The 19,052-nt window shown below is 35.4% G+C and overlaps 1 protein-coding gene across 3 annotated transcripts in view; it reads left to right on the forward strand.

Moving 5' to 3' along the window:
* DIAPH3 (diaphanous related formin 3) overlaps positions 1-19,052 on the forward strand; it is a 208,366-nt gene that overhangs the window by 124,957 nt on the left and 64,357 nt on the right. For 2 of the 3 annotated variants that reach the window (XM_069009459.1, XM_069009468.1), the window contains 2 exons: positions 7,253-7,417; positions 11,281-11,416. In XM_069009459.1, the coding sequence (XP_068865560.1) occupies positions 7,253-7,417; positions 11,281-11,416 (301 nt within the window). Of the gene's footprint in view, positions 1-7,252; positions 7,418-11,280; positions 11,417-12,318; positions 12,404-19,052 lie in introns of those variants that run through there. The other variant, XM_069009478.1, reaches the window with a different exon arrangement.

The following is a 19,052-nucleotide window of genomic DNA, read 5'->3' on the forward strand; positions in this document are numbered from 1 at the left end:
GAAAAGAAGCCCATAAGTTTTTAGAAGGGCTACAAGGAGGGCCTGCAAGTCATGCTTCTCTACCAAGAAAACTGATGAAGACTAAATACAAAATGAACATGTATTTATTTGAGATAAAATAGAGAGAAACCATCCTTTGCAGGTCTATTGCAGCATGCAGATATATATAAGAAGTCAGTAGAACATAACTGAATTTCCATCCATGTTTCAACAAGGTGTTTTAACAAAGACTTCTAAGGAAAGAAATTTCTTAGGTTAAAAAGTGGTTTGATTACTTTTTTTTTCTGGATTAATGTCTGAAAAAAATCCTCTTGTTAAAGGGAGATACTGGCAGATGCTGACAAAGCAGCAAGTGAACTTCAGTGATTATAGAGTAATAGATCTGAAGAAGAAACACTCTATTAGAACAATCGGGAACAAATGCAGTTGAGAGCAAGCAGAAAACATAAACAATAAGATACTATAAAAATCAGCAATACTCTTACATCATCAGTTCATCCATTACCCCATCTCAAAAAGTGTAGTGTATACCTACTGATGTGGCAGAGAATGGGGGCAATGTGCAGCAATTGGCAATAGGTTATGCATATGGGATATTTTAATAGAGTAATACTCAGATGGTGGAAAATCAAGAAAATTAAGACAATACAGTAAAAATACTTGTAATTTTGTGTCCCCTGTGGAAGGAAAGAGAGGAGTACATTCTTTGTGTCCTATGTGAAATACTGTCCAGCTGCTTAAAACATACTAACAGAAATGTTTTCTTGGACAATGGACAATTAAACCGAAGATGTGAATGAATTTCATTTAAGGCTGAGATAGGTAGCTAAAGATTGTACATCAGGAACTATTAAGCACAGCAGTCCAGAGTAGCTTTAGCTCAGAAGAAGGACTAACATGCAGAATGCTAGAAACTGAGTACTACACCACTTGAATTATCATGCTGTATTTGCCAAGTTTCCTTTCCTCCTTGTTTTCCCTAATTGTTGGGTATTGACTGCTGTCAGAAACAGGCAAAATAAATATTTGGTCCTACTTAAAATAAATCAGTACAGGTAAAACCAACTGTTAAGATCTGATTAGTGACCTGAGACCATATGCTAAAGTCAGTAATACACATTTTATTTAACAGTAAATGGAGGTGAGTGGGGGGAAAGGGAGGGAGATGTAAAGCAGGAGATACTCCCCATGCGTGGATCCAGTGGCATGCTGTTGGTCTTTCTTCGCCCTGGGCTTCTTGGTGGTGGTGTGTCCTGAGATGGTTCAAAACTTTTCACTATTTTTACATTTTAGCAAACAAAGGAATTAATGCTCATTGGCTACACAGTTCTCTTACTGTATTGGTTAAATGATTCCTTTGCTTCTAATGCTAGTTAGTCCCATGCTGTCTTTCTCTTCCTTTGAGTCGGTGTGATTCTTGGTTCAGTGGGTTGTGATCTTCCCCTGCAAAAAAACTAATTACCTTTTACCCAGTCAGAGCTGATTTCAGCGCAGTTGCTGAGTTGGATTTCCTTGTGGGCCATAAATTCTGCATTCTTTGTGTCCATTATCAGTGATCTATTTTTCTCCCCCAGCTCTCTTAACCCACCCCTAGGTCTGAGATAATACTCAGACAATAGTACCACCTTTATCTTACCTTGAGTTCCTGTCACAGTGGCTTAATTTATTAATCCCTAGGAGGCATATCTGGGGAGGGGCATCTTCAGTGGTCACAGTTGCCCATCTGTCCCATAACTTGGGGTGATCTTTGTTTGACCAGTGATATGTGTATTTGCAGTTGCTTCTTTCCACAGTTTGCCAGCAGGAATTTTTGTCTGGATGTGTTAACCAGGATGTGCTACCCAGATCTCACCTCTGCCAGGCCTGGAGTTAGAAACATCCTGTCACTCCCTTCTGTGCTTATCTCATGGCAAAGTCCTTCTGTGGCCTAAAGAGTGTTTGAGACAGGCAACTGTGCTCTATTAGTCCTTACACCAGCCATACTGTATATTTCATTGTTTTAGACTATTCAAATACAGTATTTTAAATAGTAAATATTATGAACAAAGTAGTTTGCCCTCACCTACTACCTGACCCAGAAGGCAGACAGCAATTTCTAAACAGCATAGTTGCATATGGTTTCTAGTCATGTCTGTGAACACACTAATTAAAGCAGCTCACTTTTAGAAAAACAGGAACTTCAATAAATTACGAAGCAGAAAAGGTTTGATGTAAAGGTTAGATAATCCTGCACAGCATGATGAAACCTGGAACTGTCTTTACTTTTATTCCTATGACAAGGAAATCTGAATGGTGCTGATGTCTTGAAAAGCATGCAGCTCATGAAAAGAAACCAGCAGGAAATCTGAAAAAGGAAGGATAGTGCTTTGTTGAAAATAATTTTTCATCCTGAGTACAATTAAGCTCCATGGACAAGCAGGCTATTACATCCTGTCGCTAAATATCACAACCCAAAGCCCCCTAATGAACTGATTAGCATTCTTGTTTCTTTAGGAAGTCAGAGATATGCACAGTTGGTTCACTCTTTTATTGACAAAATCTGTAATTATGAATATTTCTCCTATATATTAGATTGTGTTAATTTGTGAGCCATCATGTGTATGCTAGCTCAAAAGAAATAGTTATTATTGCAATTCTTCTGTTTCCTTTAATTAGGAAAGTCAAAGAATATTGAATTGATATTGATCTAACGTATTAAATCCATCGAGTTAAATGTTCCATAAAAAGCACAGTGAACAAAATACACTTGTATGTTCAAAATAAAAATTTAGTGGGTTTATGGAGAGTATTTAAATTGCATATTAAAACTTTAATTAAGTGATTCAGTCAACATGCTCTTTATCAGTACAACTCCCATCTTGTGATTTTCCAAGCAGCAGCTGAGAAAGTTTGAGCTTAGTGATAAAAGTAGTGTTGATGGTGTTCTTTTACAGAAACTTACGGAACTAATACTTGAGAGACAATCAGTTGATTGCTGCCTTTCAGCTAGGAAAAAAGTCCTTTCTTTTGATCAATTTGCTGTTCCTTTGCTATTTAATTTGATTTGTTGACATTGCAGAAAGGGAAGGAAGAAACAGGACTTAAATGAATCAGAGCCTTCACTACCAAGTGAGGTAGAAGAAACCCATTTCAACTGCAGGGAAGGGACTACTTACTACCTGCAAACTGTTGGTTACTTAATTGACCTCATAGTTTGAAGTTCCCCCTGTGCAACATAAACTGAATCTGTAAGATGTCCTTGCATCCTAAGGACTTTGAAGATTACAGGACCTGAGCTCTTCAGGTAAAAAAAGGTTGTATGTCGCTCTTTGAGAGAGCATCAAGATGTTTAGTGTGTACACAGGTAATAAGATAGAGCTTTTGGTAAATTTAATTAAAGTCTACAATTCATTTAGTATCTGGACTTAGGGCATATATTACAGCTAGCACTGGTTTTACTTGTAATATATGATATATACACAGTGAATGCAGCAGCTTTGTGTGATACAAATACCTGCCAATTTGTTTTAGTATTATAACAGAGAGAAGTAGGAGTGAATCAAAGAAAAGGTATTATTTGACAAGTACTCTTCAGAAGGTACTAATTTAAAAATCTAAACATTTCTATGTGTTTCTTGAATTATTATATTCAGATGCAGAATTTTTCTGTTGAACCTTGATATATGTATTTAAAAAGAAGTCTCTCTGACATGTATTTTTCGGACAATTGCAACTATTTTCCCAAAATGTGGAAAATCCTTAACAGAGCCCTACTGCATTCACACTGCTTGCTATTAATAGAAAATCATTTGTTGAAATGGTTTGAAGTGACCTCGAAGTCTTTTTGCATCAGTCTTCAAAAGGTTTGCCAGGTTTTGTGGAGATTGTTGTCATCTAGTATAGTGGCGGTCTCAGTTCCCTTTTGAAGATTCTGCTGAAGAAGTGGTGAATATTGGGGTCTTTTAAAGGAATGTTCAGTTGAGATTAACATTATTTATTATCTTTTCTAGGGTAACAGCTGCCTTTACTGGGCTTTATATGCTGCACTATATTAGTATTTTATATACCACAGTATGTTAAAATCAGTATGAATTTCAGAGAAGCAATTCACTGTGAAGAGAGCTGCCAGAAAGAATATGCAAGACCAAACATACAGCAGTTAGAAATTTTGCCACAGATCTTAAACTTGTCTCAGCTGTGCATTAATTAGCTGAATGATCTGTAGTCCAGTGGTTCCAAAAAGGCAGTCCATGAAGTAAAGCCACTTCAGAAAAAGTTAACAAATACCAAACTTGTTGAGTTCATTTTCTTCCCACCTGTGTTGTAGCTCAGCTGTATTTGTGTCTTCATTCATCCAAAACCAATGAATTGTGTAGTTGATAATGCATATGTATCAACCTGTTCATAATAATTACAGTTGGGATTGCTGTACTCAGTAGTATTCCCTGTTGTTTCCAGTTTAGCTGGAGCTGGCTAACAAAAGCCATATTTAAGGAGAAAAGGAAGAGGGGTTATTAAAAATACCTAAATTGAAGCACAGTCTCAGTAGAATGCCAACATCTTAGGGGTATCCCATAATGCACGAGATGGAAAATAAAAATCTCAGGATTCATTGTATCTGGCAAAACATCTTGCCAGAGTACTGTACTTTGTGTTTAAAATTATGCATCAGATATTCAAGGGGGGTCAGTTTTTAACAGTATAAAATTAACCAGCTTATATAGATTCTTTTAACATAGCTGTAATTTAGCTGTGTCTTGAAGAATATCAGAAATTTACTCTCACCTCCCCTGCTCCCCAAGTTTTCTTTTCAGGATACTGTCTGGAATTTACAAGATGAAGTCTACATTTTACTGATAATTTCATCCTTTTTTTGTTGCTGTTGTTTTTCTTCCTAGAAAACTGAAAATACTGGAGTGTTTAATATTTGGCATTTATACATAGAGACAGCAAAACCAATTTATCTGATTTTCCTTTACCCTTCACTCTGTGTGGAAATAAGCAGCCTCATAATTGCAAAAACCTATTTTTTTCATAAGATCTGTTAATAATCTAAGAATCACAAATAATAAGTATCCTAAATTTTAGGATCAAAAGTAAACCAGATGTAGGAATTCTTTTTTCTAGTTTCAGTCTTTTTTATTGTTTTGGTTTGTTTGTATTTTTGTGAACTGGTGACATTTCTTTTGATGGTCTTAGCTTGTGTTTTGTCATGTCTTGTTTCTCATAATCCTTTTTTATATAGTCCTTGTGCAGCATTTAAAGACAAACCTCTCATCAACTTTCTTTGCTTTCCTACCAATAGCTTTTTAAGAGTTTTAATAATTTTTAATAATCTCAGATCTAAAGATCAGTTTTTTGTGTGCTATGCTCATCTTGGGAGCTAAGTAAAGGAGATTGAAACTGATGCAGAAGAAAAGAGGGCTGGCAACATCAGTTCTCTTTGAGCTGTTGCCAGACAGTCAGCACAGGCAGTCTGAAGCTGCTTACGAGCTGCATCTTGTGAAGTTACTAAAAGCATGAAAAGAAGCTTGTACTGGCACAAGAGCCATGTTGAGAAAGTTTGAAATTAGGTGGTTGAGGGGTGATGGAAGATGTGTCTTTTTAAATTGTTGAAATCTTGACTTTTGTTAGTTCTTTTTTACAAGACTGTCATAGGGAAGGCTGTTCTGCACTTACAGAATCAGCTAGTATCCACTAGTGACTAATTAGAATATTGTGAAAGTGCATTATTTCTCCCTTCCTTCACATATCTGAGATCATTATTGTGTGAATTTCTGGCCTGGATTTTAAATCACAAAAAGAAAACCATGAACTTCTTACTTGCTATTTTAAAAGTGGCCTTAACAAGCCAGAAGGACACTTAATAGTGAAACTGAAATGGAATTCAGCCTCTAAACAAAACTAAGAAGAGGAGTGCATTGCAAAAAACCTGAAGAGTGAAAACAGTCATCCAGTAGTAAATTGTTAATAGGTACTGGTCACTAGTGGAGTTCCCCAGGGCTTAGTATTGGGGCCTGTCCTGTTCAGCATCTTTATTGATGGTCTGGACAACGGGACTGAGTGCCCCCTGAAGCAAGTTCGCAAACGACACCAAGTTGGGTGGGAGTGTTTGTCTGCTGGTGATAGAAAGGCTCTGCAGAGGGATCTCTGCAGCCTGGGTCAATGGACAGAGGCCAGTGGTGTGAGGTTTATAAAGAAAAAGTGCCAGGTCCTCTGCTATTCTGTTGGTCTAGATTTTCATGCACTGGATTAAAAATTCTGTGCTTCATAAAATGACCATAGTGTATTTAATCTGTGATAGAAAGTGTACAAATGCAGTAAATCCTCTTTTGCAGTAGTTGAGGTAGATAGACAATTTGGAGTAAAGATAAAATGGCTATTCCTTGTCTTTTGTAGTGTGTACTACAGCAGGAAAACAATGGAACATAAATATTTGTTTAGCTACCATTCCATTAAAATACACACATCCTGATGTTGCTCAACATAAGGAAATGTCTATGTAGAGTATTTTGTCTTTGAGCTTCTTTGGCAAACTACATTTTTGGAAGTCCTGAATAAACATAGGGGTTTTTATTTCATTTGTGTTATGCAGTGTTTTGATGCTGTTTATAAACGGTTTATCTTTTATATAAATAGTTTTATTGTTTTCACCTCTAATTTAATTAAGTTTTATTGACATTGTAAATAGTCTTAGAAAAAGCATAAATACCTGATGCAGCCTCCAGGAACGTAAGTAAATGCATTGCTGTTATGATGAAGTTTTTTATCTTTCGTGGTTTTTACTTTTAATACTGTTTATCAATATTTCTATTTTTACTCTAATTTTAGTAGGAACTAAGGTATTTATTGATAAAGTATTCAGGTTAATTATTGGTATCTGTACCTAAATTCCATGGAAATTATAATTTATATACCTAGGCATTTAGCTGCAATAAGGAGACAGTGATACTAGATAAACTACATGGGTGCTTGAAGTAAGATTAGTTACATACATTTCATTTCATTTCATTTCATTTCATTAGAAATTATTTAGTAATTGAATAATCTTTAAATTTAAAGTGGTTGAGATATTTTGATGAAAATCCCTGAATTCATTCATAGGCATAGTATACACAGTAAATGCTAGGAATTATATACAACATGGAAGGAATTTTTTTGGTCCTTATTTGATGAAACAAAAAATGTGTATGGCATACAAATCAATGTTAAGTAAAAGCAGTGTGTTTGACTGGATTCACTGAGTATTCTTGCAGCCTTAACAGCAGTGTACAGCTTCCTAGTTCATGCCAAAGAAGATTTTCAGAAACTTTCACGGATGCATGAGAACATGGAAAAACTCTATCAGAACGTGATGGGGTATTATGCCATTGACCTGAAGAAAGTTTCGGTGGAGGAGTTTTTAACGGACTTAAACAACTTCAGGATCATGTTCATGGTACAATATGTTTATTTTATGCCTAATATTTCTTAGAAGTTATATTTTGTAGCCTTATCTGTATGTATGAATTTGGATAATAAGCTGATTTGTGTCACATCTGGCTTCTTATGATTACATAGCTTAACTTACTACTACACTCCTGCAGGAATATTGTATGAGCATGAGTTTTGTGACAAAATCTGGAGGGGTGATCCAACTAATGCCTATAGATCTGTAGAACGAGTCACTTAGTCATTTTGCCACCTATTCCTCATTGCAGCCTGACACTTATCATTACAACACACTTATTTAGGTTTCTTGCATGTTTCCTAGTCTTGTTTGGTTTTACTTGGTTGGTTGGGTTTTTTAATGATTTCAGACAGGTCTGAAGATATAGGTAGAGCAAATTACTTCTTTCACAGATACTGAGAAACACTTTGAAATTCCTATGTCCATCAGTTGTGAGTAGCCTGTGCTACTTCAGAGTTTAACAACTAAAAGCCTAGAAATTATTCAATTTCAATAATTTTGCTTGGCAAGTTACATATGCCAGATTTTTCAATAGGGGCATTGATCGTGTTTTCCTAACTTGATCAGTGCCTAATATGAAACTCAGTAGTCTGATTTTAAAATTAATAAATATTACAAAATAGTTGTATTACTTTCATTTCTGATGTTTAAACCATACCTCCCATGTAAATGTTGTAGAATTCTAAATGCTTAGGTTCATGTTGAGTTGGAGGCTCTAAGGAAGTGGTTGTGCTTTGCATTAATTTTCCCATATTTCTTCTCTGTGTCTGTAAAATTAGCACTGATGCTAGCCTCTACTTCACAGCAGTGTCATAAAGATAATTAATGCTTCAAAACAGGTATTATTGATGAGCATGATAGAAGAAACCTTGAGGAAAATTAATAATTCTGTCTTGCAGAGCACAGTTTGAAGGCTATAGAAAAAAGTGTAGGTAAGGCATGAAACCGCCTATCACTCAATGACACTAACCAAAATCTTGAGTAGTTGCTCAGTTTTGAGGCTTTTCAGAAAAGATTTTTGAGATGCCTAGCGTGAGACAAATGAGCTGATTTTCAGGATTGTTTAGTATTGGTCTTGATTACTGACAGAAACTGAAGGTGACTGTTATCTTGGAAAATTTACAGGTTCAGAAGACTCGTAAATTTAGTGCTGAAAAGTCATTGGATTATTAAGAAGCTCAAACTAAATGACCACTCATCACCAGTAGGTGTGGGAGATTGAAGTTCAGTCAACTTGTTGCTGTGCAAAGTTGATGATCTACATGCAGTATTTTCCTACTTATGATTTTTTTTTTTAAATTCTTAATTAATGAAAACATATTAAAAAGTTTAAAAGGTCCCTGTGTTTAAATCTGGAGCCCTAGACTTCAGTTTCATAGCTAACTTTGAACTGCACTTCATATTTTATTGTTATTTGATAGCTGTGACAACTATTATTTGCACTTTTTGAGCACCAAATTTAGAGTACAGTTACTTGGCCAGATCCAAAAAAAGGGGTGAAGCATCTTGCCTTCAGCTTCTGAAGCCAAATTCCTGGTACACTCAGTGGAACATCTTAGGTATCATAGATATGTCTGTTAATCTCCCTCTGTACTTTCACAGCATCATGGGTACTGCTAACAAGCTCATTCCTTTGCTTGGAAGGGTAGTTTTCATGTTGAAGAAATTGTCTAATGGTTAGAATTTTCATCCAGTTGTAGGAAAGGGAGCGAAGACACCGTGAGGCAACAGCTCTTCTGTCCAAGAGCTAATCTGGCTAATCATAGGGTATAGAAACCCCTTGCTCCTATCGGCACTAGGTTGCTCTGCAGCAGAGACATAACTTCAAGAACCAGAAGAAGAACAGCTGAGTGTTCCCTAGACTCTATTTTTCCTTTATATGATGCAAATACTTAAATGAAAATTAGAAACTACCCTGGAAATCGCAAGAGAGAACCCAAGAATGCCTCCCTCTTGGAAAATCTAGGTCTTGGCATTTCACTTACCTTTCGTGTTGAAAACACATGGGACATGTAGGATAGAATTTGGCCTTAGGGCATATCTGTATGTGAGTTTGAGTGTCTAATCTTGTGTTTTAGTCAAGGGAGATGCATATTTAATTCATTTAAGAATTTGGAGAGCTGCCTACCTGATGTCTCAAAGGAGACAGAACAACAGAGGCACCTAGTATCCTGGAGAAGTGTCTTAAATAGTACCCAAGACATCATCAGCCTGAAATTTTTAAGCTGTGACATCGAATTTGTGGAAAATCACTTTCCTGTTAAAAAAGGCTGAGGGCAAGGTGTGATACTCCAAAGCATCCAATCCACACTTCATCTGAAGGTGTGAGCTATTAAGTCAGGCCCACTAGTTCAGTGTGATTGGAGAGAATAGACATCTACATTTGAATGACTGCAGTCAGAGGCTGAGTCCTACTGATACTATTTTTGGGGAAATAGTAGGTGCAAAGTAAAAATTTCCTTGGTCACTCTGTTAGGAAAGTGTGTAATTTCTGCCAGTATTGTACTTGTCAAGTACCAAGTCCCATTTGGATTGTATCCAGTAGTTTATTCTACAGAATGCCCAGTCTGAAAATCAGCAAATAATTTGTTAAAATTAATTCAATCAAAAACTTTAGCATTTTGTAGGAAGCTTCTACCCTCTTCCCCCTGTATCAAGAAATTTCACAGAGGTGACTTTGGAGTAGTCACTGTGAAAGTACCGTTTTGCTTTGTATAAACAATCCATTTCGTTGTTTTTTCATGATGGAAAGTTTATTCTTCTTCAGTTATCCAAGACAAGTATTTCTTCACAAGCTTTATGTGATATTTTTCTTTCCCCTTCTTTTGGTCACTCTCTATGGCAGTGATGCTGAAAACAGTGCCTGTGCAAGTATTGCTGTAATCCACATTCATCTGTACTACATAAAACTCGTCAGTCCATTTTTTTTTTTCAGTGCAGCCTGGATATTTTCCTGCTAACAACATTAATTATCCCTGCAAACTTGCAGCTTTTGCCTCAGACCTTGTGAAGATGTTAGCCATTATGTAAGAGAGGACACCTTGATATATTAGGAAGGACAGGGTTTTGTGTAACTGTGTTCTTAAAAAGGAAACCATCTGCGATGAAGAATAGGTGCACTTTACGTTTAATGCAAATGTAAATTCTCAGAGCACTGAGAATTTACCACCGTACATAGCTAACACTAAAATAATGAAAATGTAATCCTAAAATACTTTTGTTAAAAATGTATGGAATGTGATACAGTTCTTTTGCTTAATGTCTGAGTATGCAAAATATTTATTTCAAAACTCTGAAACCCATGGCTCTGTTTTAGTTTCATTGGAAATTTTGGAGTACATATTTATAATTCAAAATAAATAATATTGTACGGATATTAACCAGAAGAAAAGAATTTATAAACCTAATGAAATAATGCATGTCTTGATAAGAATAGGAAAAATGCAACACTGTTACCCAGGCGGCGTTGTTTTGCTTGGTGTAGTGGCAGCATGAGAAAGAAGAAAGTGTTGAAATTATTTTAGAATTACAAATGTTAAGGTACTATTTTGTAGAACAAGGTGGTTTAGACATTTTGAATTCTTCCTACATTCATGTACTCTTAAGGTGTATTTCTTGCTGAATTTATAATCCTCATTTAGGGGCAATTAGTATGCTTTTAAGGTATTTATTCTGAATTTGCTTACACTTCTGAATAAAATGTACGAAATATGGAATGTAAAATACTTATTTGATTTGATAAATTAAGGTTAGGGGATATGGTTTGAAAGCTTTTTTCCTTTGTTTTTAAGGTTCAGCTTTGTTTTTGCTAAGACTTCCATTTTAATGGAACTCTCTTACTTTTTTAATAGCAAGCAGTAAAAGAAAATATGAGAAGAAGGGAAGCAGAAGAAAAACAGAGACGTGCTAAAATAGCTAAGGAGAAGGCAGAAAAAGAAAAGCTAGAGAGGCAACAAAAGAAAAAACGCTTGTTAGAAATGAAAACAGGTAAGTGATGTAGAAAACACATTTTACCAAGCGTTTTACTGGAAATAAAGCTGCTGTTTTTTCATTATCTAAATGTGCTATGAGAAAAAAACCCAAAATACATAAATGACTTTTCACTGATTAAAGCTTTCAACAAAGAGGTTTTTAAATTTTGGTTTTTTTTAATGAACTTTCCTAATTGCTTGGGGTTTTGAGTTATAAAATAACTCAAATTGCTGCTTTTTGGAATATATTGAACCTTAGGTGACCAAGTGTAAATTCAGTTATGCTCAGAACCCCTTATGTTACTTGAGAAAAGACATTTTCCAAATCAGAAAGCCATTTTCTTTAACTAAGGTTATATACCCATTTTTGTTCTTTTATAAGACTAAGCTCTTCCTGAAGTACTTTGTATTGTTCTGTCAGTTGTTATTTCAACAGGTCCCTATTGAAACAGCTCAGAAACCCCTTCAGCCATGTATTTTAAAAGTTACTGGTGCCATATTGTCTTTTATACAAAAGAGATGGCAGATGCTATGAGTTCTCTGTTACTAAGAGAGGTGTCTGATGCTCCTCTGTACACCTGTATTTTATCCTAGACTGAGCTTCTGTAGTCTTTCAGTGTGATACATGACTTACTGTGTAAATTGCCATGACCTACTCTTTTTTTTTCTGAGCAGATCTTGTTTAACAGTTCCCTGTCTAAATCCTGTTTGGCACCTTTGGTATAAATGATTATCTGTCTCTCCCAGTTTTCACTAACAGCCAGAGTGGGTGTGTTTAGTTTCAGAGATGCTTCAGACCAAAAGTCTTTGATTTATTTTTATAAGACTATCCATGTTTTGAGGTGTGAGTCTAAAGCTTTCTCATAAGGTGGGAAATCAGGCAGCTGCTCTCTGAACACAGCATTTCTAATTCTTTAGGACAATTCAAGACCCAATCAGAAAACCACCAGTGACAATCTTTTCAAAGCTCGCAGAATTTAGAGGAGGCTGCAGAAGACTAGGAAGGGGTAAAAGTGGTGTCTGTATTTATGCATGGTTGGAAGTGTTTCAAAAGAGATTTCTCTCAGACATGTTGTATGTATGACTGATAGCATTTTGGATGGAAAATTGATAGTCTTTTAGTCAAAGCAAAAGCTACTCTTAAGTCCTGTTCCTCATAATGTCATATTCAGGCTTCCCAGAATACAGGTGCAAATACTGGCGACTTAACGTGTTGAACACACTTGTATGTAGGCCTCTGGTAGTGTACCCTGCCACTTCAGCTAATGTGGCAGGGAACTAAGTACTTGTCCTCTCCTTGTCTTTAAGTAGCCTGGGGTTTTCATATCATGTGTGTGTATAGAAAGATATTTCTTGGCTTGTGACTCACTTAAGGTTCAGTTTGGAATGACTAATCTAAACAGCAGATAGTAAAAGATAACGTTAGGATCACCTCAAGCTATAAATGTTTTGAGTCTTATATTCACTAAATTGGCCACTGATGAGTTGTAAGGTAACTTGTGCCTGTTTTGCAACATATTTTTAAGTCTACTAGAAAACTCTAATTCTGGGAGTGGAAGGGAAAGCATGTGGTGTAGATTTGTTTGTCACGGAGGACAACAACAAATATATGAAAAGTGGGGTTGTTTGTTTTAGTTTTTAATGATGATAATTGTTATTGTTATTTTGACAGTCTTACCAAAATTGTAGTTACAGTATATTATTGGAGGCATAATGTTGCTCTGATTTTTTGGAGTTACAAAAGCAATCAAAAGAACATTTTTTTTTCATTTCCTCTCTTTTTTTCCTAGCTATAATTTGTTCATCTAAAGGCTGTCTTCTCATTAAAAATCTGTAAATCAGTCACAAAATGCTTACATCTGATCTGCTCAAAAATTCATAACCAGGTCCTCTATGTCAAAATGCCAAAACACTCTTACCTAGAGTGCGACTGTGGAGTAACTGATTTTTGCTGCATATTATTTCTTTAGATGGTGACTAGATCAGATGTTAGATTTGTAGAAACATTATTTCAAATGTTGCTTGAATAAAACTCATTGATATCACCAATCCAGAAGTTATTTTTGGGGTTTCAAAGAGGTGCATACTTGGAAGAAGAGAAGAAGTGAGAATATATATGCTAAATAGTTCTTGAATATTTTTTTTTCTCGGTGGATAGATCATAGTGTACTCTACATCTGAACTCTTTTTTTTTTTTGAGTAACATGGCTTTTTAGCTGAAAATTATTTGAAGATTAGGAATGGCTGTGTATTGCTGTACTATGTGCTAGTTTGCAGTTTCTTAACTATTTCTCTTAAACTTCTTTTTAAAACTCTAAGAATCAGCAACAGCAATAAAAAATCAAAACAAACTAACAAACAAAAACAATAAAAAAAGAATCCAATCCCACTTTACTGGGCTGACAGTCATTAACAGCACTGGTTTTGCTGTTGTCTTACCCTTGTGCATTATTTGTCACTATCACTATAATTAGTTCTTAGTACCAATCAATCACTACCTCTGCATAGTCAGTCTTAACATCTGTGTCCTAAATTTAATGTCAATATAAAATCCCATGGAGTTGATACAGCAGTCTTAGTGATGGTGGCTACCAGTGATGGTCCTAGTTGACAAGCTGACATACAGAAATTTGAGAGGTTTTCTGCAAGGAAAGCTAGAACAGAAAAGGATAGTTTTTTTCTACTCTAGCATCTCTCTTTCCTTCCCCTTGCACCATTTGAGACCCTATTGTTTTATAAAATGGATGCATTTCTACATCGTTCCAATCCTCTTGTCTATCCCTAGGTTAGAGGATGTAAAATGCTTCAGGGTGTGTTAATTCCCCAGGCCACACCAGTGCTTTTGATTTTCTCTTGCTTAGCTGCTGCTTCTTTTCTTAAGGTAAAAACAATCTTGAGGTTGTGCTTTTTTTCAGTGACCGTTAATTAGCCATTAGTGATTACTTTATTATTCTGGAGCTTCTCTTTTAGCCTGTACTCCATACCGTTCAAGGCCTGAGCTGCTATCCAGTGCTTAAACAGGATTTGTATCATCATCCTAAGCTTGTCTTGTTAACCACTGGTCTCATTTACAACACAGACATTTAACCTGCCCTAGATTCTTCTTTGTTCTTGAAGTCCTTTTCTTTGGGTTTCTTCTTTCATCTGCTTTTGGAAGCTATTTGAAGAGCAGGGTTTTGTTGCATATCATGCTACCTTTGGCTGCACAAGGTGGAGGAAACTGTGATTCAATTGTTTGCATAAAAGTAACCTACATAATACTGCAAAAGTTTTCAGTTATTTGGGGGGTATTTGGTGACTTTTTTTTGCATTGATGAAAACTTAATATAGAATCACAGAATAATAGAATGCTAAGGGTTTGAAATGGACAATAAATCCCCAACCCCTCTGCCATGTGCAGGGACACTTACATCATAAAGAAATACGTAACAAAACACAAATTTTATTAAAATATACCCAAATATGTTACTTGAGTCAATAAGTTGCATATAGCATGTTAGGACTGTATTTATACCAGTTTTGAATGAACTACAACAAAAAAAAATGAACACCACAAAGGTCATCATAACCCAAAACAAAAATGAATCTGGATTTAAGGTAACTCCTGAGTTTTAGTTAAAATTAATTTCTTCAGGATGAAAGCAATAATTTCATTAGTAGTAACTGACATTTATAGCAAACATGAGTTCCAAGGTAGTCCTATAATATATCAGCCTTCTCACAAACTATAATAATCCTTCTTATCCTGTGTTGTGTCTTTGATATATAGGTGACAACTGAGTCATCTAAATCACAGGTATGCTCTGTCATCCATACCTCTATATCAGGCTGCTTTTGCAATACCGTTGCACCAAATTCAGTGTTGATATGCTCATTTTCTAAAATTAAATAAATATGTGTATTTTGTGATAAGTCTTCATAAAGTTTTAAATTCAATTTTTTTATATCTCAGATACAAATATATCAATATTTTATAGTTTGTGAAGTGTGTAGTGTTTTATGAATATGCAGTACAGCATGTTTTAGAAAAACCTTAACATTTTAGGTAGGCTTTACATTATAAATTTTGACCTCTGCTAATAAGAGCATAGATTTCTATATGAAATCATTTTATTTGCTCCCTTGCAAATTGTTTTTGAGATTTGGACCTGAACCAATGTCAGATCTACACACCCCTCTAAACTGTAGTTTGCTGAAAGTCTCTACATCTCAGCAACACCTACATGTCCTAGGGGTCACAGCTCAAATAGTTCACTGATAAAAAAGGCTGCAAGTCTTCAGTTTGTGCAGTAAAAGTATCAGCTTGATATTTTCTTTTCAGCTCCATCCTAACTTGAAAAGTAAGTGGAATTCAGTAAACATGTTGACTAAGTAGTGAGTGATACTTAGCATTTTGAAATTTATGTTAATAAAATCTGTCCTCTAAATATTCTCTGGACTACAAATTTTTATTAATCATGAGATACTTTACTTGCTTTTGTGAAGCCGGATGAAACTATCACACCCTATCCTTCCAAAGGTGAATAGCCAGTGAAAGGGGATCTTTATGTAAATGTCACTTGTCTGCATACTATTAACATTCAAATACATACTTTCTCATGCTGTTCAGATTCTTAGTAGAAGCACACCAATCAATTATTTTGATCTTATCAGAGAGTAAAGAATTCTATAGCTGAGATAATAGCAGCTAAATTTATTGTAATATAATTGAGAACTCCATCATTGTGGCGTCTTCATTGTGTCTTACTTTGAGTATTATTTAAGTAACAAGCTGCTTTTATCAGTGGTTATTTACAAAGATTGTCCTTTTCTTGTATAAAAGCAGTGAAGTAATGCCAAAACGGAACATCGAATTTCCAATATAGAGTATTAATTTGTTTTCAGTTGTGTTATTCAATTTCATTTTTATCATAATGATCTGGTTTTAAATAAGTTTTAGTTAATTTAAGCAGTTACGACCTTATTTACTGTCAATTTTGCGGCATTTATTTTTGCAGAGGTTTTATATTGTTTGTCTGGTTTTGGAAAAATACCCCCCACATTCCTGTCTCACAAACTTGCTAAGAGCATTTTAGGCTTTGGTTCTTCAAATATTTACTACTTTATTATTGTCTGCTAAATTGAGCAATATGAATATTTTCATTAGTTCTATAATGTTCTGCAAAACAAAAGGACACCATGAATCCCAGTAGTAATAATTTAAACAATGAAAGTAGTAAATGTAATTCGGTAATTAAAGTTTGGATTCCAACAGATAAAATGCTTGCCTTTGAAATAAATTTAAAAATCCCCAAAGCTATTTGCATTAGTAGGTACGCTCAAAGACCCTACTTTGCCTGCTTAGATCAAGTTTGTAAGGCTTCCATTTTATTAATTTGTTCTCACTGGGGTAAGAGATTCAATACTTCTCAGGAGTATTCCTTTCCTCTGAGGGCAGTGAAGGACTGCAAAAGTCACTGTAATGACATCATTAGTTTCTAACATATATTGGTAATGTGTTGTTTTAAAATGTCTGCTGGGCTAATATCCTGAAAAAATACAGATTTTTGGACAACAGTAGATATATTACTAGCTTTTGGGAATTTAGTAATATGTTTCATTCAACTAAATTTACTGTAAAGGGGACAAAAGATCTGACAATGATATATATGAAGAAGTCCTAAAGATATAATATTAATATCCAGCAAGCATTTTGTGTAAGTTGTTTTCTCCAGGGAGTTTCCACTTTTGGAATTTCAAGTGCTCCACTCAAGTCAGTTCCTCCCTGGTGCTGATAACTTTTTCTTGTTGTTTCCTGATTGCCTCCACTTATCCTCAAATTGGACCCTCTTCATCAAGAGGATTCCTGAGGTCATCTTCTGTTATTTGAATTCATTCTTAAGAATCAGTTTTATTAGGAGGCCAGTGGGAAATAGCTCTTTTCCATAGCTGTGAGGAGTGTAATCTCTTCTGTTAAATTACAATGGCAGAAGGAACTCTGAGACCTCTTAGAGTTGCTTACTCAGTACTTACTCACGTTAACACTTACTGGAAATTGGTATTAAGCCCATTACGAGTTTGGAGAGTAGATCTAATTTTTGCATAATGTCTGTTTACAAAAAGAGAAGAAAGTCATACATATGAGAAAGGAGATGTCACTTGATATTTCTCTAAGTATGGAGGTTGTTTTTCAGCTACAATTGTATTGTTTTGACAGTAAAGTATAAATCTGGGTAAATTACCGAGAACAGATGTTCCCTCAAGAATAATTGGCACATTCATGCTTGAAAAAGGTTCCAGAGAATGACAAAACACAGGTATGTTTAATCAAAAAAACCTAAAAGACTCAATGTGATACATCTGATGTAAAACATCTGCAGAAGCCACAGCAAAAGATGAGATACAGCAAAACCTTACCTGTTCGCAGAGTTGGATGGTTTTAGTGCAAAAAACTAGGACTAATTTGAATGTATATTAATTTAAATCAACAACTAACAATCACAGGTTATGCTCTAACAAGGTGTCAAAGGTGCTAAGTTTTCTGGAACATGAAGGTTCATGCACTTATTTGCAGCCCATGGGCTCAGAATGCAGCGGATGCTATTAGTTTGTACTATGTAGTAGCTCCAAAAGAGCTAGTTTGGAAGAAACAATTATTTTCCTTCTGAAAATTTTACTTAGAAGTGGACTCTTTGGAGATAGCAGCTGAAAAGCGTTTGTGAAACTGAGGTTTACACAAATCCCAGGGAAAAATAAATAGCTGTATTTGGAAGAGAGAAAAATAATCAGAACAAACAGAGCTGTTTAAAAAATTATGGGTCAATAAAGTGTTGTCTGTAGATGAATATTCTCATATGGCTTGGCTTATATGTTATAGCAGTAAAATTTGTAAACAAATGTGAAAACAATGCTGCAAACTTAAAATGGCATTACCATGAAAAGCAATTACAATCTCTGGAGACATCTTTGGGATTAAGAGCTCTAACATTTATACAGATAGTAGGTTTTTATTTGAGTAGGCATTTCCTACTCCAAATACTACCTCACATCTCTGCAAGGAGGTAGACATCAGAGTCCTCTAAACTCTCACTCCTGCTGTGTGATGCTTTTATTCTCTCTGGTTTTTTTTCTGTATCATCAAAAGTTTCTTCTCTCAAGTTGCAGAGGAAGGGAGGAATAAATATCCTTACCAAAGCACTGGAGGATATGCTTTATTTTTACTTTCCTCAGTCCAAGGTTGTAAAAGAGCCAAGAACCTCCTCTGTAATTGTTGGAAAGCTAGTTCATGGGAAGGTCATGTCTCTGACTCTTCCTTCAAACCGAGTCTGCGGCTGCTTCTATTTCTATGCTGTTTGCATTGACGCTTATCTTCACTGAGCACTACCTCAGTGGTTGTACAGAAGTACAGTCTTGTTACTGCATACCAAAATATTCTTGCTCTGAAGCTTGCTGACAAAAGTTATTTTATTTCTCTGGCAGCTTCTCTCTATTGAAGGCTACTAAATTCAAATACAAAGTCTTTGAATCATGAACAGCTGGAGACCAAGAGACCATTCTAGAAATGTAATGATATATTTATCCTGTCCTTTGTATAGATGTTTGCTATCGGCTACTAGTGCACAAAGGATGCCGGGGTAGGTGGGCTGTTGATCTGATTTTCCTGGCTATTCTTA

The sequence above is a fragment of the Aphelocoma coerulescens genome, chromosome 1 (assembly GCF_041296385.1).
Source record: "Aphelocoma coerulescens isolate FSJ_1873_10779 chromosome 1, UR_Acoe_1.0, whole genome shotgun sequence".
Lineage (NCBI taxonomy): Eukaryota > Metazoa > Chordata > Aves > Passeriformes > Corvidae > Aphelocoma > Aphelocoma coerulescens.